Source organism: Dendropsophus ebraccatus, chromosome 2, assembly GCF_027789765.1.
Source record: "Dendropsophus ebraccatus isolate aDenEbr1 chromosome 2, aDenEbr1.pat, whole genome shotgun sequence".
Classification (NCBI taxonomy): Eukaryota; Metazoa; Chordata; class Amphibia; order Anura; family Hylidae; genus Dendropsophus; species Dendropsophus ebraccatus.
Genome location: NC_091455.1, coordinates 116077626 through 116104984, shown reverse-complemented (window position 1 = coordinate 116104984; position 27359 = coordinate 116077626). Strand labels below are relative to the sequence as shown.

General features: G+C 42.0%; 1 protein-coding gene across 1 annotated transcript; it reads left to right on the top strand.

The window, feature by feature from the left end:
• Positions 1–374: 374 nt before the first annotated feature.
• UBE2QL1 (ubiquitin conjugating enzyme E2 QL1) lies at positions 375–27359 on the top strand. Its single transcript, XM_069960260.1, has 2 exons — positions 375–1648; positions 26535–27359. Exons 1-2 carry the CDS (start codon positions 833–835, stop codon positions 26664–26666), a joined length of 948 nt encoding a protein of 315 aa, XP_069816361.1. The 5' UTR covers positions 375–832; the 3' UTR covers positions 26667–27359.

Here is a 27359-nt window from a genome sequence, read left to right as displayed (position 1 = left end):
CAGAACCCCAGCTGTCTGTCTGCATTGGAAGGCCATGCTTTATTTCTGTCCTAGTTCTACTAGCACATTGTGTTCATGACTGGTACCAGGAATAACTGATAGGAAACTGGGTCAGAAGGAGAAGAAATGGAGCCCCCCTGCAAGGCAGGGCTGGAATATGGAAGGTATAAGCTGTCAGTGGCACACAATGAGAGCAGCTCCATCCTCCCCCCTCCTCACATGATGCAGAATAGCTGCAGACCCGGCGATTTAGGATGCAGCACAGGTAACCGAGCACAGGGGGCGGGGCCCGGTGACGTCTGGGAGAGTGGGCGGGGCCAGAGCATTAATCACAGGAGCTTTAATAGTGAAGCAGCCAGTGGTGTGCACGGGCTCCATGTGAGCTGCTCCTCTCCTCCCTCCTCCTCCTCCTCTCCTCCTCCACAGCTGCCCTCCCCCCTCTTTTGTGAGGGCTGCAGATAAGAGACAGAAGGGACAGGGCTGCCAGGCGATCAGTACTATTTCACTGCACCACAAGGAGGTGAAAACAAGAGGAGGGACCGGCAGCAGCGTGCACGGAGGAAGGATGCTCAGCTGATGGCAGTGACAGCCGTCCGCATCTGTAGGGGATTGATCAGACAGCCGTGCTAGGGGGAGCGATGCGAAGCAGCAGTCTCCAGCGTGAATGAAGCCAGCGCCGACTACTGTGTAAGGTTGTCCTGTGATGGTGGCTAGTGCCAGGCCAGCTGGCATCTGAGGGGCACCCTGTGATCGTCCAGAGAGTGGAAGCCATCCGTGTCTCCTCGCCCTGTCCGCACCAGTCTCACCGTGTACACAAGAGACACCTTGGAAAATGGCCACACTGCTGCGGAAAATAGGACTCATCCGTCTTCACGACAGAGATACGGAGGACCCCAAGCATCACCACCATCACCACCGCAACCAGCAGGGATCGCTGAAGAAGGGCAAGAACAGCACCAACAAGCAGCAAGGAGGCTCGGCAGGAGGGGGCTGTGGGGGCAGCAGCAGCGGGGGCTGCTGCAGTAATAACACCACAGAGGGCATCCTCAGCCACACAGCCGACAGCAAGGCCAAGAAGAACGAGCAGTGCCACAAGGACAAGCATGGCAGCGCGGGCCAAGCCAAGGAGAAGAGCTGTGCCAAAGAGACCAGCACCCCCACCATCACCAAGGAGTCCAAACAGCCAGGTGGGGGCAGCGCGGGAGGGGGCAACAAGCAGAGCGGGGGCTCCTCGCTGCAGCCCCTCCTGCCCCCCAACAGGCAGCACTGCACCCAGGTGAGGAGCCGGCGGCTGATGAAGGAGCTGCAAGACATCCGCAAACTCAGCGACCACTTCATCTCGGTGGAGCTGGTGGATGACAGCCTCTTTGACTGGAACGTCAAGCTGCACCAGGTGGACAAGGACTCCACCCTGTGGCAGGACATGAAGGAGACCAACACGGAGTACATCCTGCTCAACCTCACCTTCCCGGACAACTTCCCCTTCTCCCCCCCATTCATGAGGGTGCTGAGCCCCAGGCTGGAGAACGGCTATGTGCTGGATGGGGGCGCTATATGCATGGAGCTGCTCACCCCCAGGGGATGGTCCAGTGCCTACACGGTGGAGGCAGTCATGAGGCAGTTCGCTGCCAGCCTAGTCAAAGGCCAGGTAAGTGTGCAGGTTCTTCCATGCCAGCTGTTTCTTTCCTGCTTATTGCCCTTGTTCTGTAATGGGCAGTGCTAGTGCTGAGCCTGTGCCCTGGTATGGGGGCATTGGTCATGGTGCAGTAGTGAGGTCAGTTCTTTTATACCCACCACCTATAGAGGGACTGCAGACTTCATTGTAAAACCATCTATACAATATGGCATCCTATACAGGTGGAAGCTGAAAGCAGCCACCACCTATGTACAGCATCCTCATCCCTATCATCCATTATCCCTTATGCCTGGTAAAGTAATGGGGGCAATGCAGGTGGGAGGCATGGGACAGAATTCCTGGGTCTTTGGGGCTGATATGATCATGGGCCCAGAGTATTGTTAGCAGATACTCATTGTGCCTCCCTAGATTGGGGGGGGGGGGGGGGTGATTAGTCAGTGACCATTTGCTGACCTCACATTTTAATTCCAGGTCTAGCCTTTGTCAGCCGCGTTCAGATCACATCTGTTTGCCGGGTTTGAGGTTATAGCGCCCAAAGGAATATTATGTAGAGCAAGGTTTGCCCTCCTCAGGGATGTTCACCAGTGGTGAGGTTTAACCCTTACTGTGCTTTATTTATGTATCTGTATGATATATATTTATATAGCTCATTGTGACAATAGGAGAGAGCCCAGGAATTAAGTACCAGCCAGTTATGACTATTCAACATACACGTCATCCTCATTAGACTAACAAGCCTGGTAATGTAAGGATGTGTGTGAATGGGATGGATACATTGTAACACCCCAAGCTGTATGAAGGGTGGCGTTACAAAGAAGGCATTAGAAAGGGAGAGCACTCCACCGTAATTGATGGTCACTGCGATAAATGGAAATTTACAATGGCTAACCCTCATTTTCTTATTAATGTTAGGACAATCGCATGAAATAGGTAACTGGGATCATTGCCTATAGATAAGCCTTTCTACCACAGGTCTGGTACCAAAGTTAGAACTCAAATACATTATGAATTGCATTTTCAGGTATATATATGTTTTATAAGTGGGATATTTGGTAGTATAGATACTAGTATAGTGCATAAAATAGTATACTGTGCTGTATCTGCAGATACTGGAATAGGTAATGGCCCCATTGTATATAACCTGATGTCTTTGTTGTGTGTACTGAATACGTCATGATGCTTTTATGTATTACCTCATTACCCCACCATCTGCTCTTCTATTTCTGCTTGTCAGTTCAGATTACACGATATTGCCTGGAAGTATAACTTGTAATATATACATAGATATGCATACTATGACAATACTAGATCTGCAGTCAGTTTGGGACAGGAACATTTAGATGTGGATGAAGTGATATAGATGATATATATTATCGAACACAGTTACCAGTTCAGTATAGAAGAAAATCCAGTCCTGTATGTAGAATTTCATGCACAGTCTAGAATACAAGCAGCTACCTAGGAAAGTAGCTGACAATAAATACATACACCCCTTTATAAGCCATCCATACCTGACCAGCCTTTTTCACACAGGGAAGACCCCATGTGAAAGAAATGATCTGCTATTATAACCAAAGGCCCCTGTGCATGCCAGCTCTGGAGAAAGATGGGGCATACCACCACGCTCATTGAAATCAATTGACATGTATTGTTTTCAGTGATTGGTGGCCTTTCATGGGCTACATCTGTGCAGTAGGGTAGCTCCTGATTGGTGAATGCCCCTGCTATTACCCTGTTGGGGAATATTACATTATCTTGACTGACATTCTCATTATAAAATTGATCTTGTCAAGACCATATTAAGAATGACTTTAGCCTAAAGCTGCCCATACACTGTGTCTTCTACACCAATAGTCACTGATATGTGTCCTTGTTATCAATGCCGTGCCTTGCCTACAGTGCCCTTGGCCAGTTTAATTGCACTTTTTTTTCTAGCATCCATCAATAGCTCCTCATGCATGATGCCATTCTTGGTCTAATGATCGCTAGGTCGGCATAACTGAAGGCAACCAGAGTCACTAACCAGGCAATTATTACAGAAGTGGAACATTTACTCTTTAAAGGGAATGGGTCATCAAAAAATGATCTCGTTTTTCGATCAAGTTTTTATGTTAAACATGTTTGGTTTTTTTTATCCTGGGTGTTGTTTACTATCTTTAACATAAAGTAATCCTGAAATCTTACAGTTTTCATTTTCAACACTAGGCCTGAAACAAAGCCGAGGCTTTATGTTCTGTCTGTGGTGATAAGAAGAGGCTGCTGTAAAGTGATCTGTACAGCCTACAGCACCAGTAGATAGATTGCACCAGTATAAGACAATAGCAGCTCCCTGGGGAATGACCTCTTCAGAGGTCACAGAGTTCTGAGTATTGATTCACATTCATTTCAAGGGGACAGGTCCTGTCTATTGATAGGGGTCATCATAAAGCACATCACTAAGTTCTGTTAAAAACAACCCTGACAAGATGGCAGCCCACATAAAAATGTACAAACAATTAAATAAAACATTAAATTCAGAACAGAAACAGATTAAAAAAAGAAAATGTTTCAGTAAGAGAAAATCTATGCCATACATTTAACCCTAAGATGCTTATATGTATACTAGTTTTGTAGTGACTGGAGGAGTTTCTACATGGGGATGTTGCTTTGGCAGCATTAAAGACCTGTTACAAATTTATCATTCTACATCCTATGGCTATGCTCTATGCCACATGTCCCTCCACATAGATTGAATGTGGCAGTAAGGCTGCATTCACACATTCTGTACATACGGTCCGTAAGCGTACTGTGTGTCATGGACTGAACTGTTGGAATGGCCTAATTAATTTTGGTGTTTGCCATGTGATAGGGAGTAGGGATGAGTGAAGTGGCCGAGGTTCGGGTTCGTATGAACCTGAACTATCGGCTTCTGATTCACTCTGTCTGTCCGCTCCGTGGAGAGGGTGAATACAACCTTGAGGACCGCCTGGAAAACTGGGATACAGACATAGCCATAGGCTGTATCCCAGGTTTCTAGGCAGTCCTCAGGCTGTATCCACCCTCTCCACGGAGCGGGCAGACAGAGGGAATCAGAAGCCGAAAGTTCAGGTTCATACGAACCCAAACCTGGGCCGGTTCCCTCATCCCTAGTGATTAGCACTAACCACTTAATGACCCAGCCAGTTTTAATTTTTGCACTTTTATTTTTTCCTGTGGTGTTTACCTAGAGACCCATATGAGCTCTTTTTGCAACACCTACTGTACTGCAAGACAGGCTACATTTTTCCATAAAATATTCTGTGATCCTTATATCACTTTTATTTTTTGGCCTATTGGGCTATTTCAGGCCTAATTTTTGTGCCATTATCTGTTCTTTCTGTTTGTACCTTGCTTGCGCATAAGCAATGTTTTGATCACTTTTCATTACAATATTTCTGGATTTGATGGGACCAAAAATCAGCAATTATGCACTTTGGTGTTATTTATTTTTTGTGCTTATGCCTTTTACCGTCTGATATTAGGTATGCAATAATTTAATAATCTGGACAATTCCACATTTGGTGATAGCAAATATGTTTTATTTTTTTGTTTATAAAATGGGAAAATATGGGTAACAAACTTTTACTATGGAAGGGAAGCTTTAATTATTAAATAAACTTTTTTTTTTTTTTTAACAGTAATTTGTCATTCCCCAAGGAACTCCTATAAACAGTGCAATGTACTGCATTGATCTATGTATTCAGTGCTCAATTACTAAGGGCTGCTGAAGCCCCTAGTAATTAATAGCCGAGTCGGGACTAGCATCATTAGGTTGCTGAGGCCCAGTAAGTATTACAGGTCTCAAGAATTCAATCTGCCACTAGACCACCACGGAGGCTTTTTTAACAGCATTTAAATGCTGCTGTCGTTTTTGACAGCCTTCATCATATTGTATGACAAGAAAACACCTGCGATCGTTATTTAACACAATGAATTAGACTCTAATTTTGAAAACAAAGAAATGTGGGAACACAGCCTTAATCAGATTATTTATGACAAAAAAGACCTGTGATGAAGCCTGGTAAAGCCAATTACGTGGCAAAGCCCAGACAGTCAATTCGGGCAAAATTGCAGAGCCCACAAAATTAATCAAGTGTGACCATAGCCTGAGGCCACGACTAGACAACATCTTTTTTTTGGATGGTTGTCATTTTGCAGCTAAATGACATCAGTTTTAAAATAAGGTACATTATGTGATTGACATTGTGTGGTCATGGCCTAAGGCTCACACATGCAGTGATGCAATGAAAAGGCAATAGGAATGCATAGTTTAATTGCAGTAATTAATCATTTTATTGCAGTGCTGCATCATTAATTTAGTTGCTGTCCAACCATCCTTCATTGTGTTAGCGCAATGAAACTCCAATGTGTGTGAACATACCCTAAAGGTGTTCCAATGTATTATGCCATAAATTTCGAAAACTCCTGTGTAGACTGAGATTAAAGCAACTCAGTAACAGAGGTATAGCAGATTACTTGCAGGAAATTCAGGCAATGCTCTTGATTGGAAAAAAAAATTGATGATGAATATTGGGTGCTTGAGATAATATTTTATATATGAGCATGTGTATAGATGGATAAATGAATAGACAGAAAGAACATTAGAACAGTACAATCATTTCCATTGTGTCAAATGCATATATACACAAATGTGAAAAAATATGAAAATGAAAAGATTAGTGTCTATGTAATAGAGACAGGATTTGGAGGTGTTTATTTATTTAAATGAACCCATGTCATTGTTGGCAGTGCCCAGTGTCTTTCCATTTCCAGCAATTATCTATTACATTCTGGCAGTGATCCTGGTGCTCTGTTACAATCACTGGAACATATTACCCCAATTCCTCTTTCACTCTGAGATCAGGTTAAGCATCTGATCTCCCGCAGTTACCTTTCATAGTGGCTATTATCTGCACAGTGGTCAAGATAATACTTTATTGTCAACATACTGGAGTAGTGACACAATGTAAATAGGGCTTTACTTTTGTGTTGCTGTTTGTAAAGCTTTTATGTTGGTGTTGTATTTTTGTGGCAATGTAGTGGTAGTGGGAGTTGGGGTTTTTACTTTTTATTTTATGTGATTATTGCTTTTCAGCAAGAAAAAATATATACTATATACAGTATACTACATAGTAAAAGCAATGCTTAGAAGACATGCTGGCTTTTAGATGCAAATATCAGTGAAAAGAAAATGACATTTAATTATTTTTCTATTTAGTTATGTAGTCCCGTTAATAGATACATGGAGCCTGACAATGGAGATTTTACCTAACTGTACACAGTTTTTTTTTTTTTTGCCCCAGTCTTTTTGTCTAACTTCGATTTCTGGGAGAAAAAGTAGTTGTCAGCTCTATTCGCTCCCGAAGGTCTAATTACACTGTAAGGCGGGATTCACACAGCGTAAAACACCGGACTTCTTTGACCCAGCCGGGTCACAGTGCGGCCAGTGTTAGTGAAGATCATCTTCATTTCTATTGAATTCGGATGCGGGCCCACCCGTGTCCGCCCACATTCCAATTCACATTGCAGACAACTGACATGTCTGTGCGGCCGCTCAAAACTAACCTTTCAGTTTTCCGCGTGGCTGGTTGGAATCCCGGCCGGAGCGTATAAGTACAACTTATGGTTTGCGTAAATCATGGCCGTTGTGGCAAATTGCAACTATTGCAGAAACCTATGGTGACATACTGGGTGAGTAATGCTTTTTTTTTTTTTTTTTTTTGGTAATTTTATGGCAATTCCTTCCCCATAGCCAATTTTTTCAGAACCCGTTCTGATTTGGCTGACGACCGATTGTCAGATAGGGCTGCACTACTGATTGAGCCTTGTGAAAGCTCTGTAAACAAAAGCTCTGTAAACAAGCATGATGTCCATGCAGCCCTTGCTGCACGATGGTCGATCTGTGCAGTAGGCCCAGTAAAGGAGCGCCGATCTGCTAGGTTTACAATTGTGATGGGGCCGTCTAATACGGCTCTAAGGGGCCTATTCCACGGAGCGATAATCGTCCGAATCGAAGCGATAATCGGCCAATCGCTCCGTGAAATAGAGAGAACGATCAGCCGATGATTGTGTATTTAGGTTCAGACCTAAAATCATCAGTGATTGGCTGAGCGGTCTATCAGTTTAGACAGCCCCGCTCCGAAGCTGCTGCGGCGCAGGACCAGGAGAGAAGGAGAAGACCTGCAGCCCGGACAGGTAATGTATGGTGCAAGGGCTTGCAAGGACATCGTTAACGGTACATCGGTAATCGGTACTGGTCGGATGGCCGGATGATCTTTAGCGCCTTAGAGTTCTGATGTGGGCGCATCCATGCATACCCGCATCAGAAATCCCCACTGCACACTTTGAAGCGAGCGACCGGAGCCGCTCGCTCCACGGTGTGCTTTGACAGGGTTTTCTGTCCTGAGGCGTAATTCATATGTCAGAGAAATGATGGCATAGTGTGTGTGTTGGGGGGGAAGGAAGGGGTGAAACCCCAACCCAACCTAGCGAATGTAGTGCATAAAAAAATCTGAATGTGGGAACATACTTTGATGATACTGGTGATATATTATTAAAATACATATAAGAATTTTATAGTGAAAAAAAAACAATAGATCTTACCAACTACTTTTTTTTTTTTTTTTTAAAAAGTAACTTCACTTTTTACATCCACCTTGGCATAAACCACACATTTTACCATTTCTTTTTTGTGTTCTGAATGAGTAATGCATATGAGATGAGAGAAGTGAGGGTAGAGATGGGGTTTGGGAAAGTATGTGACTTACGTGACTTAGCGCGTCATAACATCTTTGAGACTTTCTGTTTACCATGTGGTGCTATGGGACTGAAGGGAGGGACCACTATGGTATCTTTAAAGTCTAACTCCCCTGGCAGCAGCCAGCTTCATTATCATTTGCAAAACCTATAGCTATATAATTTAATGGCTTCTAATAATATTTTGTTGTCTCTATGGGATCCAGAATATATTCAACATAACATCAGTATTTCAGCACTATTGCATCCTTGTTTCTGTACAGTAAATATTCATGGGTGTAAATATTCTAGACAGAAAATTGAATGACACAATGGATGACAAAATAAATAGAAATACTGATGCAATGCAAATCGAATACAGATGCATCCTTGTTTTAATTTCTCTGCATAAACTTCAATGGGTGTATTCCATCCACAAAACAGATAAAAGTAGCATATGTGGCTTGTAAGTACTGTACATGTAGCTGAAGTTGTCACATAAAGAATACTCTAGTATGTAATAGGCTTATTCTCTATCCTGCATATCATTAGTTCAGACCAGAGGAAGCATGTCAGCACCTGGGCCCTACCTGAGGTGCTGACAGTGTGCTGTAGTTGGCAGTCCCCTTGTTAGGAGGTTACCTTTTGGTAATTTGTCCGTGGTTGTGGCTCAGCATTTGTGCCTTACTCTGGCACTCCTCACCACTCCTTCCTCCTCCCTCTTCTTCATGAATTATCAATGCTGCTCGGCCTTCTACTCACTCAGCTGTCAGTATCTGCCAATAGAGGACTGATCTGGCAGATACTGACTGACAGCTAAGTGAGCAGGAGGCTGGGCGACATTGATTTATTTATGAAAAAGAAGGAGGAGGAAGAAGGAGTGGTAAAGTGTGCCAGAGTGCTGCACAACTTCTCTTTGACTGATTATTACAGTAGGTTGTGCACAATCCACTCCACTGACAAATGACCAAAAGGCACCATGCTTACTAGGGTACTGCCTACTACAGCACACTGTCAGCACCTGAGGTAAAATACAGATGCTGACAGATTCCCTTTAAAGGGGTACTCCGGCCGGGGGGTATTTTGAAGCTGTGGCCGGGGTGGGAGTGGTTATGGACGGCGGAGGTAACTTACCTCCCTGTTTACAGCACGGGGTCCCGGATCGTGCCGCCCGGTACACACCTCGCAGCCGCTGAATGGCTGAGCTGCCTTGAGACGTCACGTCTCATATGGCAGCTCACACCAGGAAGCGGCTGCGAAGTCCAGCCTCGGCCGCTGAATGGCTGATCTGCCTTGAGAACGTCACGTCTCATGCGGCAGCTCACATCAGGAAGCCGCCGCGGGACGGTTGGTATGGGCGGCGCGATCCGGGACCCGGAGCTGGAACCGGGAAGGTAAGTGACCTTCGCCGTCCATTACCACCCCCTCCCCGGGTAAAAATACATGGGGCCAGAGTACCCCTTTAAGTCAATGGAAAAACAGCTGTCTTTGCACACACATCCAAGTGTGTAGGAGCGGTTATGACAACTTCTATTTGTTGTGATTTTGTTTTGCACCTGGTGATCAGAGAGACTATGCCACCTTACACAGTGAATGTTAAATGATTCACCTTCAGGCTACCTTTATTAGATACATTATTTATCTGCCTGTCTACCTTTGTTGTGCTCATTACGTTGGCTCATTTTAATAGTCTTTGGATAGAATCAACAAATCCACAGCATAGTTGTATCCTGGAGGAGTGATACTACACTGCCAAGTGAGAGAAAAATCCTTCCTGAAAACACAATGATAGAAAGTATTTTATGTAGCGAAACCCAGAAAGCTTATATTGCCATATACCATACAAGGCTGTGTTCACATCTTGTTTATTTCCTTTATAGTACATTTAACTTTGCTGCATACAAAGACGCAATCAACAATTCTAATGTATACAGCAAAAAGTATGTTTAAGTCAAATTTTATTGTTGTTTTGTTTTTTTAGATCGGGTTTACACTACGTAAAAAACAAGGCCGTATTTCACATAAACGGCCATATTTGCACAAACAACGTCCGTTTTTGGAAAATTGTTTTTGCAAATATGGCCGTTGTTATGAAATACGGCCGTGTTTTTTACGTAGTGTGAACATAGCCTCATAGTGTAAGTCAATAAAAAATGGATTCTGCTATATGGTATACAGCAGGATCTGTTTTTGCATCTGATAACATATACTGTTTGGTTTGATTTTTTTTCACTTTTAAGTGTATAAAACATATGAGTTAAATGTATACAAAAACGAATTGTGAACGCAACCTAACAGCCAAGTTGTTATTTTAAAATGTTATAGAATCTCTCTTTTCACTAGTAATAGAAAAAGATATATTGTGTGTCCAGAGCGTTGAGAAGAGGAAAATGTAGTCTTATAAATAATTTATAGCTCCAATATTACTCTTTCGTGTAATTCTACATAATGAATGTGCGTCATAGCCTTCAAGGATAATATCCTACATAGCTTAAAATGACTTACCAGTACAGTAAAACAGAAGTCTATATCTGTACAATCCTTTTTTTTCCCACAAATGTATTCAGCATAGCTTTTTGTGTCAGGTTGTGTGATTTAAAAGGGTTTAAATTTTGTAAATCCGCATAGATTTTCCTGAAGTGTGAGTGGGACCTGACCTTGAGTAGTCCACACTTGAACAGAGCTGTATGTACAGTAAATATATATATATATATATATATATATATATATATATATAATGTTCCATGGAGGTTTCCTTAATCTCGCGGCTTAAAAATCTAATTTTGACATAGGAACAAAATAAAAGTAATGCCTATTGCTTATTACACTAATATCACATGTCACTTACACTGGTAAATCACATATAGTGGTAAATGCATCTACTTTTAAATATTTTTTATTTCCTCACTAAAATATACTAAGGATTCATTTACCATTCGGAGCTTTCCTCCAGGAATATCACAGATCTCTTAGTCTAAATTATACCAATCTCTCGGGATGGTTAATTATTTTTCTGGCACATGTAAGGGATACATGGGAATTATCACCTTGGTTCATTAGCAATTGCTTTATCATCAAAGGTAATGGTTGTAAATAAGTTGTATCCAATTGTGAATACAATAACATATATATAATAAACAATAAATATGTAAAGTACCAAATGATAGTCTGTAGACAGAAACCCAGCCCAGCTTCCTTTGAGTTTTATTAGTCATAGCAGCTTGTCTGTAGACTATGTGTACTTTTGCTGTGCTACCCCCATGAAAATACTTTGGCTCTTCCAGTCATGTGATTGTGAATCACACTTTATATCTGGGATGGGGAACCTTCAGCCCTCCAGCTGTTGCAAAACTACAATTCCCTTCATGCCTGGACAGCCAAAGGACCATTTTAGCTGTTTGATTTGTGGAATAGCAATAGTGAGTTGCAGTCTATCCATCAAGATCCTTTAAAAAAAAACACATATCTAATGTTCACATACCATATCAGTCTATGGGCAACAGATGGCATCTATTTAAAGTGAACCTATACCCAGAGATTTATCAATCAAGGCTGGTGGGGCAGGGAGACTCCACCAGAGGCTGCCTCCATGACTTGTGGTTCAGGCAGCATGAAAGTGATAACAGGTTCCTTTTAATGGGTACATCATGCAAAAGCTCAAAAAGTGTCTAATAAATAGATCCCATATTGGTCTATGGGTGATAGATGCCACTGTTAAACATCCATCACAGCCTCCTCTTAAAGGGGTTGTCCAGTATTTTTTTCAATCAACTGGTGTCAGAAAGTTATATAGATTTGTAATTTACTTCAATTAAAAAATCTGCAGTCTTCCCATACTTATTAGCTACTATTAGAGATGAGCGAACCTCGAGCATGCTCGAGTCTATCCGAACCCGAGCATTCGGCATAGCGGGGGCTGCTGAAGTTGGATAAAGCTCTTAAGCTATCTGGAAAACATTAATACGTGGATATGTTTTCCACATAGCCTTAAGGCTTTATCCAAGTTCAGCAGCCCCTGCTATGCCGAATGCTCGGGTTCGGATAGACTCGAGCATGCTCAAGGTTCGCTCATCTCTAGCTACTATATGTCCTGCAGGAAGTGTTGTTTTATTTTCAGTCTGACACAGTGCTCTCTGCTGACATCTCTGGCCGAGACAAGAACTGTCCAGACCAGTAGCAAATCCCCATAGAAAACCTCTCCTGCTCTGGACAGTTCCTGTCTCAGCCAGAGATGTCAGCAGAGAGCACTGTGTCTGAATGTAAATAAAACAATACTTCCTGCAGGATATACAGCAGCTGATAAGTATGGGAAGACTTGAGATTTTTAAATAGAAGTACATTACAAATCTATATAACTTTCTGACACCAGTTGATTTTAAAGAAATTTTTTTTTCACCGGACAACCCCTTTAAGGTATGCATCTAGAGATTTTCCTAATGTATACACAATAGGGAATGGACAACTGTAATGTACACATAGCTTTACCACAATCTATATATTTAGAGTATACTGTTTATTATTCTGTACTTCTGTGCACAGGTGCCTGTTTTCATTTTTTTTCGTTCCCAGAATGAAACAGAATTTTCATTCAGTCCTGCCTTTACTCCCTGATCCCCCCCCCCCTCCCCCCCCCCCCCACACACACTTGCAGTACCTCCTTTCCCGCTCTCCTCACCTAAAAGCACTGTTGATTACTGCAGTAACAATTAGATTATCCTGTCCCCCGTATTACTGCTGAAGTCCTTTACATTGGGGGCATGGATCATAAGATGCTAACCATAAGACCAATGTACAGGATGTCATCAAAAGAGAAAATAATGAGGAATACATCATGTGATCTGAGCACGTACAGTATGTACATATACAGTTATGCTCCTTTATGCTGCTGACCGGTTCCTTTGCCACTCTTCCAGTTATCCACCCAAAGAGATCTCAGTACAGTGGGTGATGAATGGCCACTATGCAAATTGTAAGGAAAAACATGGTCACAGTGGCCAGACATCAACCTTTCAAACCGTCTGAAATGTAGAAGGGAAGTGTGTTAGCTGAACATGGTGTGAACAGAGCGTCAACACTAATTGATAGGCTTGAGGCCTTCTCTTGTGGAAGGGTACCTGAAGATATGCAATATGTTTTGTATGGTGCTGTATACAGCACATAGAAGCTTTCTATGGTATAAAATGGTGCTTTACCTTTATTCTCCAGTACCTGGCTGTATATGACTAGCATTGCTTTCTTCTGGTGTATGTGTAAGAGTGTGGGGTCTATCAGTAATACAGTAAGCTAGCATTGCCTTGTGTAATTAAGGGCTGTATAAGCCGGGATTTATGGATATTTGATCCACTCTAGTCACTAGGATTGACCTGTACCTGCCATTCACCTCTGTGCTAAGTCCACTGAGAACTATGTATGGCATAGTTATATTGTTTAATACAGCTGTTATTTATTATTATTATTATTATTATTAGTGTACCTTAAAATACATGATAACTCTCTCTATAAGATCAGTACATTTAACTTTTCTCATATTTTATAAAAACTTTGGTTATTTTGCATTGTAGTTGTGTCTTTATTTAAGGCGTAATTAAAATAATATAATGTTTTCTTAAACCAGCAAAATGTATATTTTAAATTTCTACTTTCAGACTCCACTTTTCTTTGTCCAGAGGAGAGTGCTTATATAGCAATTCTCTAATAAATTATCAGTTTACATCAGGATCAGGCATGCTGGATTTCAACATGGCTGATTATTTGTTGCAGAGGATGACAAGGCACAGCAAAAAGGGGTCTGACAGTGGCCTTTTACCATCTCCACATTAAAAAATAAAAAAAACTAGTGTGGCCAAGACAAGCATGCATGTTTATGGTGCAGGTGGATTGGATATCCATCAGCTACATAAGTACTCACAAGTAGTGATGAGTAAACTTACCGAAAGTTTGGGTTTGGCAACATTTGTCCGGACCTGGACGCTCAGTATTTGACTCCCGGCATCTGGAGGAGTTGGATGCAGCCCTAGGGCTGCCAGGAAAACATAGATAAAGCTTTGGCTGGGTTCACACACAGTATGACAGAACGGCCGGTGTCAGTGAAGTTAATTTCTTTAGAATTGGCATGCGGGCACATTCTGGTGTGCCCGCATCCCAATTACCCATAGCCGGAGCCGCACTTTAGCTTGTCTGCTCTGTCAGTCTTGTGCGGCCGCTATTCAATGATGTTTTTTCTAATTTTCCATTTTACTGTCCATATTATAAAATAATCTTAAAATTTGCAGTTTTCATTGTCACTAGGTCTAAGTTTAAGCTGAGACTTCCTGCTGTGTCTGTGGTGAGGTGAGCTGTACAGAATTACAGCAACATGTGACACCAATAGATAGAGGAGACAATAGCAGCTCCCTTTGGAATTACCTCTTCAGAGGCCACACTATGCTCAGTAATATTTCACATTCATCTCAAGGGCAAACTTTGTCTATTGTTGCCTGTGTCCATGAGTCTTGCTGTAAAACATGTCACTAAATGCTGTTAAAACAGCTCAGGCAAGATGGCAGTCCCCTCATAACAATGTACAAAAAGTGAAATGGAAAGAAAATTTGTCAGAAAATAGAAACCGATTATAATAAAAGAACAATGAACTAACTCTAATCTGTAACATAAAATCTACACAACAAATTCCCTTTAAGGTCTTTGTATTTGTACTGAGCTGAGTTCCTACCGTTGAGCCATTGTAACACATTAATTTGTTTCTTATTTAGTAATTCTGTTGTAAAATTGCTCTTGTGCTTGGTTGTATTTTCCTGTTGTTACTCTCCCAGTTGAAGGAATCAAACTCTATCACTGGCAGCCCCATATTGAATGAATAGAGAGTTGTTGTGCTTGTTTGTCTCACCTTTGTTTTCAGCCCAGAGAGTTGTATCCTTGTCTGGGAAATTGCTGAGGTTTCCAGTTGGTTAGCCCTCAAATAATTAGATGCTTATTCCCTATCCTGTGGATGATAATAATCATAGTGATATTAATAGAATCCACAGCAAAATCAATGTCAATGGCTTGACATTGACATCACTGGCTTATCGTTTCTTTAGGTCCAGACATAAAAGCACACTACCTGTAATAGCGATGTGCAGCCGTCGGCTGGTGACTGTGTAAAAAAATAAATAAACTTCTACATACCTCTCTATGCTCCGTGACGCCCTGCTAGCATTGGTCCTAGCGCTGTCCCGGTGATTAACTGAGCGACCTGTCTTCAGACATCACCAGGAGCGGACTGAAGCTAGCAGGGCATCAGGCACCGTGAAGAGGTATGTAGGAGTTTATTGTTTTTCGCAAGGGTTGCATGGACATCGCCAACAATTTCTGTGCAGCCCTTGCAGCCTGATTATTGAACAGTGTATGGGCTCAGTAAGCGCGTGCCTATCTAGGAGATCAGCGCTCACAGAAAGTCATCTGGCTGTGTAATAGAGCCCTTATACTGGCACCGGCATTAAGTCTAATGGCCCTATTCCACGGAACGATTATCGTTCGTTTTCGGACGATATCGACCGCTACGGACGATAATCGTTCCGTGGAATAGAGTGCAACGATCAGCCGACATCGTTCATGTCGGCTGATCGTTGCAGTCGCTTGTTTTTCAACATGTTGAAAAACAAGCGACTGATATAGCAGCGATCTGCTGCCGTCGCTCCGTTGAATAGGAGCATCGGCAGCAGACGCTGCTATATCCTATGGGCTGCCCGGACGATCAGCGATCCCCCGGGCAGCCCCCCCGCAGCTCCCCGCCGCCCCTCCCGCACTCACCCGCACGCTGCAGCCGCGTTGAATAGCGGCGGCAGCGAGCGGGGAACGAGGAGCAAACGAGCGCTAATAGCGCTCGTTTGCTCCTCTAAAACGACCCGTGGAATAGGGCCATAAGAGCCCTATTACACCAACAGATTATCTGACAGATTTTTTTGATCCAAAGCCAGGAGTGGACTATAAACAGACAATGGGTAATGAAAGAAAGACTGAGATTTCTCCTCTTTTCAATGCCATTCTTGGATTTGGCTTAAAGGGGGCTGTCCAGCGAAAATCTTTTTTTTTTCTTTCAAATAAACTGGTGTCAGAAAGTTATATAGATTTGTAATTTACTTCTATTTAAAAATCTCAAGTCTTACAGTACTTATTAGCTGCTGTATGTGCTGCAGGAAATGTTGTTTTATTTTCAGTCTGAGACAGTGCTCTCTGCTGACATCTCTGGCCGAGACAGGAACTGTCCAGAGCAGGAGAGGTTTTCTATAAGAATTCATAGAAAATAGAGATGAACGAACCGGGTTCGTGTTCGAGTCGATCCGAACGTTCAGTATTTGATTACCTGGGGCTGCTGAACTTGGATAAAGCTCTAAGGTTGTCTGGAAAACATGGATACAGCCAATGACTATATCCATGTTTTCCATATAGCCTTAGGGCTTTATCCAAGTTCAGCAGACACCGCTAATCAAATGCCAAACGATCGGGTTCGGATCGACTCGAGCATGCTCCAGGTTCGCTCATCTCTAATAGAAAACCGAGACAGGAACTCTATAGAGAAGGAGAGGCATTTTATGGGAATTCCTATAGAAAGCCTCTCCTGCTCTGGACAGCAAATTACAAATTGCAAATCTGACGCCAGTTGATTTGAAAGAAAAATTTTTGGGGCTGGGCAACCCCTTTAAATAATATGTTGGTGTAATAGACCCTTAGTAAATTCCCCCATAAGCCTCTGTTCCTTTTGTTTGTGGTTTATGGGGCATTTGAATCATTTTGAACCCCACATCCCACTGACCTTGTGATTTTTAAATGTGTATGTGCGTTTGTGTGAACACTTTTAATGTATATAAGTGAATGGTAATATTAACATCCTGGTGGAAATTTAATTGTGGGCTCTTTTTCATGGTGACCACTCATTGGGATAACTGCACTTGTTCTATTCTGTGTAGCTTTATCTAGAACTATTATTGAGTGACACATGCTGATTTTCAGCGGGAAGCTAAGCTCCACTTCATTACATCTGTGCGATAAAGGAGATCAAGGTTACTCATTCTGTAGGTGAAGCTGGGAGGCATTCTCCACTACTTCTCTTCTAGTTACAGACATTCAGGTATTGTTAGCCTTGCTGATAATGTGGCTTTGAAATAAAGCATTCAAACCTAGTGGAACCCTGGTGGGCTGAAGACAATTAACCCGTTCATCAATGAAAGGCCTCCAAACGCACAATGCCGAGTAGAAATGTATTCACAATCATCGATTTTCAGCCATGATTTTTATCTCAGTTGTGTAGCATCTATTATTGTTCTTTGAGTGATACAGTAAATGGTATTATCCTCTCATCTGAGACCCTGGTTTATACTAACCATTGTATGAGAGCTGTGACATATAGGAATTACTGCTAACTGGGATTCACATTGACCTATTTTACTTTAATCTAGAGATCTGCTTAGTGTAAACTAAAAGTTTTGCCTTAGATAATTACTACTTTATAGGAACTTTAGAGTATATCCCTGTACACTGCTGATATGCTCACATTTAGCTGCATTGAATAAGCATTTTTAGGGGTGGTTTTACACAGTGGTAGACACCAGTTTTACAGAGACACACTAAAGACCATGACAGTGATAACAGTACCGTTATATCCACTGACTCACAGCTGATGTCGTCTTGCATTCATTCTTTCTTCTCCACCCTGCTCGAACCCCCATTTTTTAAAGGGAATGTGTCTAAATTTTCTTTTACTGATTAGAAACAAATACGTTTTTATTTTCCGACTTATTTCACTATTTGTGCATTGTTTTGGGGGCTGCCATATTGCCTGGGCTGTTTCTTCTTGACATGCTTTACAGGAAGTCTTGTGGACATAGACGACAGTAGACAGACTCTGTCCCCTTGAGAATATTGTAAAACATCACTGAGCGCGCTCTGTAAACTTTGAAAAGGTCATTAAACAGGGAGCTTCTATTGTCTTGTACTGATGCTATCTACTGTACCTAGACGACGCTGTAATGCTGTACAGATCACTTTACAGCAGACTCCTCTTATCACCACAGACAAAACAGGAGGTGTCAGCTTAGTTTTAGTCCCAATATTTCCGGATTATTTTATAATATAGATAGAAAAATGGAAAATTAGAAAAAAGTCTCCAAAAATTTTTTTAAAACTATGTTTAACATAAAAACTGTCAGGTTAATGCATTACCTGGCTGCACTCCTGCTTGCTTCTCAGGCACCCAGTTCCCTGTTTCCCGCTCATCCGATCAGTGGGTGCAGCGGGACAGTACACTGATTGGTTGAGCAGGTGCCAGGAAGTTGGGAGCCAGAGAAGCAAGCAGGCAGGTAATGTATTAGCCGGACAGAGGTGGGTTTAGTGGGAAGGGGCTTTACATATTTTCAGCGGCATAAAATATAAGACCCATAGAAAATAACAGGACACAGGATCACAGTGGGCATTTACCTTTTACACCAAGACATCAAAATTTATTTCAATTTCTCCGGACTTGATGTGACAAAATAAATCAGCAATATTTACCGTGTGGGATTAGGAATTTGATAATTTAATAGTTCAGGCGATTCCACATGCAGCTATAGCAAGTATTTTATTATTTTTTTTTTTATATATATTTTTTAATAATTAATAGGGATTTATGCAATTAGTCCTTAACTACTAAGGGCTGCTGAAGCCCAAAGTAATGATGCGCCGAGCTGTGATCAGCATCAAAGTGTCACTGAGGCCTGTCCGGAAAAGTACAAATGAGCAGAATCTCCTGATCACATCAGGGGAGGCTGATCACCACACTCCGTGATTAATAGCATTTAAATGCTGCTGCACAAAATGCTGTTTTGACTGTGGCATTTAATTGGTTAATTAGCTGTTGCAAATGATCAGTTTGCGTCACCTAATTGCCGCAGTGCCTTACTGCTAGCCCTGTCTGTACTCTCCTAACGGTACCATGACAGGTATACCCATCATCTGTCATTAAGGGGTTAAAGTGGTATTGTTCTGTTCTTTTTAATATGTTGGGACGTGACATAGGAGAAGGTTTGGTAGGCAAGGTTTGTCTGTTTGCTGATAACACAAAAGTGTGCAATAGAGATGATATTCCCGAAAGTAATCATTTTGCTTTACTAGATACGTAGTCAAAACAATGGAAACTGCAGTTCAATGTTTCCAAATGTAAAATAATGCACTTGGGGAGTAGGAATCCTCTATCCAAGTATCATATTGGCAGTTTTGTGCTAGCCAAGACTTCAGAAGAATCACCAGTGCAACCAGTCAGTAAGGAAAGCTCATCGTATGCTGGGCTGTATACAGGGCCGGATTAAAGTGAGGACACAAGGGGCATGTGTCCAGGGGCCTCCACCACTAGGGGGCCCCCACCAGCCCAAACCCAGAAGTGGTGTCTGGGAGCCAGTCCCACGCGCAAAAAGCATGTGGAAACCCTACCTGGACACAGCACTGGCCACACTGCATGCTGTCCAGGAAGGGAGGGAGGTTTAGGGTTAATCCTGTGTAAGCATCTCCCTCCCGGCAGGCTCAGACTCCCCCCTGATGGGTCTTTGAATGGATTCTTCCTGTCAAGCTTCCGGGTGCCTGTCTCCTGCCGAGGTCCTCACTCCCCCTTGCCCCTCCCCCTCACTGAGGAGAGGACTGCATGGGACCTTAGCAAGGAAACCTGATCTCTCCAGCAGGGATGTGACATCATGGAGCATCTGTCACAGTGGCTGATAGGCTGAAGGAACAGAGAAGAGCCAGAAGAGAGAAGACCTGTCATCTGCCTAGATCAGGTGAGTATGAGGTTTTGTTTTGTATTGGCACAACAGAGCAGGGGTATATACTATAGAGGCATATATCAGAGCAGGGATATATACTATAGGGGCATATATCAGAGCAGGGGTATATACTATAGGGGCATATATCAGAGCAGGGGTATATACTATAGGGGCCGATATCAGAGCAGGGGGCATATACTATGGGGGCATATATTAGAGCCGAGGGCATATACTATGGGGGCATATATCAGAGCAGGGGTATATACTATAGGGGCATATATCAGAGCAGAGGTATATATATATATATATATATATATATATATATATATAGCCTGTGCGGCATATGACATGTAGCCTGTGTGCAGTGTATGATATATAGCCTGTGTGCAGCCTATGATATATAGCCTGTGTGAAGTGTATGAATACATAGCCTGTGTGCAGTGTATGGTATATAGCCTGTGTGCAGCCTATGATATATTGCCTGTGTGCATTGTATGGTATATAGCCTGTGTGCAGCCTATGATATATAGCCTGTGTGCAATAAATGACATATAGCCTGTGTGCAGTGTATGGTATATAGCCTGTGTGCAGCCTATGATATATTGCCTGTGTGCAGTGTATGTTATATAGCCTGTGTGCAGCCTATAATATATAGCCTGTGTGCAGTGTATGGTATATAGTCTGTGTGCAGCCTATGATATATAGCCTTTGTGCAGTGTATGGTATATAGCCTATGTGCAGTGTATGGTATATAGCCTGTGTGCAGTATATGACATGTAACCTGTGTGCAGTGTATGGTATATAGCCTGTGTGCAGTGTATGGTATATAGCCTGTGTGCAGTGTGTGGTATATAGCCTGTGTGCAGTATATGACATGTAACCTGTGTGCAGTGTATGATATATAGCGTGTGTGCAGTATATGACATGTAACCTGTGTGCAGTGTATGATATATAGCCTGTGTGCAGCATATGACATATAGCCTGTGTGCAGTGTATGATATATAGCCTGTGTGCAGCCTATGATATATAGCCTGTGTGCCGCATATGGTGTATATATAGCCTGTGTGCAGCATAAGGTATATATAGCCTGTGTGCAGCATATGACATGTAGCCTGTGTGCAGATATATATGCCATGATCCTTAGGGTATATTCACATGTACCATATCCGCTATAGATTATACACAGCCTTTAAGTACTTTCTGCTCTTTACTGCTTCAGGTAGTTTTTATGGTTGGGAACTGAAGATGGGACCTAGACTTGCAAGTCCAGGTTCTGCCTGCGATTCACAACTGCATATGCTAGCTGTGGTGGCTAACACAGTGGGCAAGAGCGCACAGAAAGTGCTAAAGTGCTCTGTTCTCGCATTGAATTAAGTGGGAACACACCGCAATGCTCACCCCTCCCCCATCCTGTCTCTAGGGACCATCACATGCAGAACATAGGAGGATGCTGAGCCATACAGCCAGGAGTGAGGAGGGGTAGGTGCTAAGTCCCCTACAGTAATCAGCCACCTGTATAGATTGCTGTATGGTTTATTTGTGGGGGAAGAAAATGGGGGGGCCCCCAACAAAATTGTTGCCCAGGGCCTCCACCAACCTTAATCCGGCCCTGGCTGTATAGCAAGAGGGATTTTGTGATCCTGCTGTATTTCTGAATGCCATTAAAGCTTAACTGTCATTTCAGGGTCATTTTTTTGAAAACATTAAATATCAACAGTACAAGCGATTTTAAGAAACTCTGTAATTGGTTTTATAAACCAAAAGAGTTTCCTTCTGTACTGAAAAAGCAATCTCCCAGCCTCCCCCTTCACTGCAGAAACAGCAGGATTTCTGTCTCCATTATGTGGCTATGGAGAGGGGAGGGGCTGTTAGGAATGACTGAGCACGGAGCAGTCCTGCACAGCACAACACCCTGCAATCTTCTCTCAGTAAGTTCATAGATAAGCACTGACCTTTCTGACCCCAGAGTCCTGCGGTTTAGGTGCCCAGACAGTCTACAAACAGCTGACCTTCATGTCACCTCTTCCTGCTCCCTCATCTCCCTCGGCCCCTCCCCCCTCCATAAGGATAGAATGGAGAGAGCAGAGCCCGTCTTCACTGGCTTCTCTGTAATGAAGACGTGTTTGCCTGATAATGCACAGATAAGAAGTCAGGGGGGGAGGCTGGGAGATTGCTTCTTGAGTACAGAAGGAGGCTTTTTTGGCTGATAAAACCTATTACAGAGTTTCTTAAAATCGCTTATACTACAGATTTCTGCAATAAAAAAAAATATGACAGTTACGCTTTAACAGCTGCAAGATGCCTCCATAATCATGCACAAAAAACAACAACAAAATCTTAATTTTGAAAATAAAAACAAACAAAAGTATTTTGTATCTGTATCTGGTTTTATTTAATGCTAAAAATAGGAACTGATACATTGGGGGACATGTATTAAAAGGCAAAAATGCCTTTTTTAGGTGCAGATTGGCCCGATTGGCGGAAAAATATTCACAAAAGGTTTTTTTACCAATACTTTATTCACATTGGATCTGCGCCACCTTCGACAGTGGGGCGGAGAGGGGGCGTTATAGGGGGGTTCGGCAGCACGCAGAGGGGGCGCGGCCTCTGCGTGCGCCTCATTTATAATTTTTCCAGACCGGCTCCGTGAGTACGGGATTTATGTAGAGGCAATGCGCCTCTACATAAATCTCCTGAGCTCCGGAGCTGCAGGGACATTCGTAAGACTTCATTAATGTCCCTGATTGTCTTTAAAGAGACTCTGTCAGCAGGTTTGGGCTCTCCTACCTCAGGGAAGCATAAAATAGTGACATAGAAGCTGAACAGAATGATGTTGTGGGGGGTTGTGGCAAGAATCCTATGCTCCTGCGTATCAGGAGAACAGCTGAACAGAATGATTTAATATATTGTTCTATTCAGAATTTCTGTCACTAGTTTATGCTAGTATGCTATGCTCTGTGACCGGTGCAGAAGTCATTTTGCAGAAAGTGAGGAGGCTGAAGTTGGACCATCACATATTGTGAATGATATGATCCAATCTTATCTATATACTGGTTTCACCTTTCCCCGTAATCCTATCTGTGATGAGACTGCTGAAAAGGTTTCTCTACAGAACATGTGAAAATATGCAGGAGACAGCACTTCCGTGGTGGTGCTCGAGGTGAAAAAACTTGCAATGGTAGAAAGAGCCCGGCACTCACCAAGTAAATTATGTTTCTTTTATTGCAGTGCAGCAAACATGTGGTACAAAAAGGACGCGTTTCGGCCAAGCATGGCCTTTATCAGCCTAAGGCTGGGTTCACACTATGTATATTTGAGGCTGTATTTGTGAGGCTGTATAGCAACCAAAACCAGGAGTGGATTGAAAACACAGAAAGGATCTGTTCACATAATGTTGTAATTGAGTGGATGGCCATCATTTAATGGCAAATATTTGCTGTTATTTTAAAACAACGGCTGTGGTATTGAAATAATGGCCGTTATTTACTGTTATATGGCGGCCATCCACTCAATTTCAACATTGTGTGAACAGATCCTTTCTGTGTTTTCAATCCACTCCTGGTTTTGGTTGCTATGAGGACCTGACATGAGGACCAAATACAGCCTCAAATATACATAGTGTGAACCCAGCCTAAAGGTGTACCTCTTGTTGGTGTACACCTTTAAGCTGATGAAGGCCATGCTTGGCCGAAACGCGTCCTTTTTGTGCCACATGTTTGCTGCACTGCAATAAAAGAAGCATCATTTACTTGGTGAGTGCCGGGCTCTTTCTACCATCTCTACAGAACATGACAGATCAGATTATTATTAGACACAGTGGCTGAAATAAAAGCTACATGATTTCAGGGTTATATTGTAATATCGATAGTAAAATGGAAATTAGAGAAAACATCAATAAAAATTCCATAAAACTATGTTTAACATAAAAACTTGATTCAAACCATAGTTCATTTTCCAATGGCACATTCCCTTTAGTACGGCTGTGAAAATTCTTTGCCTTTATTTATTACTAAAAATAGGTTAAAAGCTTAGATCCTGTTAAAAAAAAAAAATAGCAATACCACCTGGAATTACATCCATGGCCTCATTCTATTTTGTAAATGGAATAGTTTCCTATTTAACACTAAATATAAAAGAATAGAAGTAGGATAGTAAAGTGTATTGAGTATCCTTAAAAAATTCATCACCTTAATGTGTTAGAGAACTTATACTGAACCGTAATTTAATTTGTGATGCATTTCTTTCAAGCAGCCGCAAGTGTTTTAGTATGCCACTCACTTTTAGCACAGATTGAGGAGCTAGTTAGTCATTTCAAATCATGCCGAGAACATATACAGGCTCACTGCAGTGCTAATCAACAAAGAGCTTAAGCCATCAATTTTAGATGGGGGTGATTCTAGGACCCTGACATTCATAATACTCTGGCAAGTGCTTTTAGTAGGGGATGTGCTTGACATTACAGCATCACCTTGCCATCATGTGCCAATTATGGCCATGCTATTATTGAGACCTCACTGTACTGTAGTTACCACCAACAAAATAGTGTCAAATAGTTTCCCAGATGGTTATAGTAAGAGATTTATGAAAGGGTATAAATATACACCTGGTCTAAATTGCCCAATGCAACCAATTACAGCTCCTCTTATATTTTACCAGAGCTGAAAGCTGAGCTGTGATTGGTTGCTGTGGGCAGTTTACATCAGGTGTATATAATAATAATAATAATGTCCACTTTTGTGCCCTAAACAGTAGTAAATCCTACTTTGTACCCCACACATTAATAGTGCCCCCTTTTGTGCTTCTGCACAATAATTCTATACCTGCCTTTACAAAGCAAAATTGCCCTTTTTAGAGGCCTACTCCCATTAGTTGTGCCCCCCTTACTGTCCTCCTTATATGATTAGTGGACCTACGCAGTCACAGTGCCTCCACACAGTAATACTGCCCCTTTAGTGCCCTTGATAGTATCCACAGAGTAAGAGTGTCCCCCGGAATAAAAAAACAAACATTAAAACTAAAATTAGTACTTACCTAACCCCATTTCCATGCTAAGTGGTGCAGCTCAGGCTACTGCCATCTAGTGGCCTTAGGACTACATTGTAAGAAGCATGATGCAAATGTGATTACATCATTGCTTAACACTGGAGTTTGTTGAGCCTTGTAGGTTACCAGCTTGAAGTGCCAGTGGCCTATCAAAGTATATGGCTAGACAGAGAGGTAATTGTTCCCTGCTGCACCATAGTGTTTTGTTGTATCTCTGTCCAGAGGATGCAGATATAGCTGAAAGTGGCACAAGAAGGCAGCTTTCACTATTGATGTCCTACCATGAGAATAACCTACCTATGGTCTACTATAAAGTTACAATAATACCATATGCTGTTGGACTGCGCTTGGGTGACCTTTGATTACTAATTGTATTATCCTATTTTTTAATTTTGTTCATTTATTTTTCTGTAAAAGGTCTACTGGCTTGTTCACACACCATCAAAATGACATTGTGTTTTAACGGCTGTTGTTATAAAACATAACATGGTGTGTTATCATAACCTAAAATAGGTATAGGGTTTGAAAAAGAAATCAAATCAAGTCTATAAGGGATTTCTACATAAATATTGGTTGGGGTTCACTAAACAGAACCCAATGTACTAACAAAAGTCTCTTCCTCTCCCTGTTGTGAGGTGACATGAGTTGGTGCTATTAGGGAATTTAGCACTTGATTTTACCTCGATTATTTCATAGCTAATTACTGAGAATGCTGTGTAATCCTCTTACTTGGAGGTTCTAGGGTTGGTAGAAGATTCTTTTTTTTTACCTTTTTGATCACGAAAAAAAAGAGATAGACTAATAGAAACTTAAAGGAGTATTCTAGAGGTTATTTCTTTAAAAGCCAACCAGGCTTACGGTGCGGTAAAATATTGTGTCAATGTCAGCACAAAAGTCTCTCGGCCCAGCCAGTCGCAGACCACAGCAATGTCCCTCCTCAGCCATATTTGAGAATAGGCTGAAGCTTGTTTTGTCAGTACTGCGTTCAGTTCTGGTCTAGGTTGACAAAAAAGCAGCAATGTTTTAATTCTGGAAAAATCACTTGGGCACTTTTGGCTCTTATGTCAAAAATTTTGGGGAAAAAATATATATTTTGGTCTTATTGCAGACCATTTCAGTTACCATTTGGAACTCCACTTCACAAATATGTCTAATTTTATATATGTCAAGAACATTAGGATAAGCTAAGATAATGTGGATCATTTCATTATCAAATTGTGTTATTGTGTTTTGTTATACGCAATTGAATTCCACTAATGCCTAGATGCAATGTTTCAATACCAGGAATATATGGTTTGAAGCTTATTAATACTGTTCCATATTTTTTCCTATAGGGTCGTATTTGTAGGAAAGCTGGAAAATCTAAAAAGGCCTTTAGTCGCAAAGAGGCAGAAGCAACATTTAAAAGTTTGGTGAAGACCCATGAGAAGTATGGTTGGGTTACTCCTCCAGTGTCTGATGGTTGACATAAATCACCCTGAGAAATAGACTTCAAGACAGGGAGAAGGAAACCACCTCACCGAGAGAAAATGATATATATTTAAGAAACAAAAATCACTATGCCATCTCCTCAGTGCTGTACATCATACATCATTCATCTGTCTTTTTCTACTTCACCTTCAGTTTAAGAATGTGATTGACAGGAAGACTTAATTTATTTATGTTCAGAAGTGTTTACACTGGAAGAAATGGAAGAAGAAAAGTGCGTGGCACGGAATGTGATGTTGCAGTCATGCTTCAAGATTGATAATCGAACATCTTCAGGTCACTGTCCAGAGGAGTTTAAGATTGCTTCATTGTCCATCCTAGACGCATGGTTTTTTGGCTTCTTCCATTGACAGCAGCGCCAAAAAGCAACAGTGGAAGTTGTAGCCACTGATGCTCAATTAATGTAAATGTACATGAAGCCGTTAATATTTAATAGGCAAGCAGTGCATTGCAGGTACATGTTTGCTGTGCTGTTTATCTTTGTCTCTTTTCCTGGCAGGTCAACACAACATTGAAGATTTGTCTTTATGTGGAGCTGTGGTCCGCTGTGACTCAAACTTTAGACCTCATTTGTGTTCGATGTGATCTGTGTTGGATAACTGACGAAATATAACAGTGGAAAAAAAATAATAAAGAGTTATAGTGTGGAACTATTGTAAAATAAAATCATT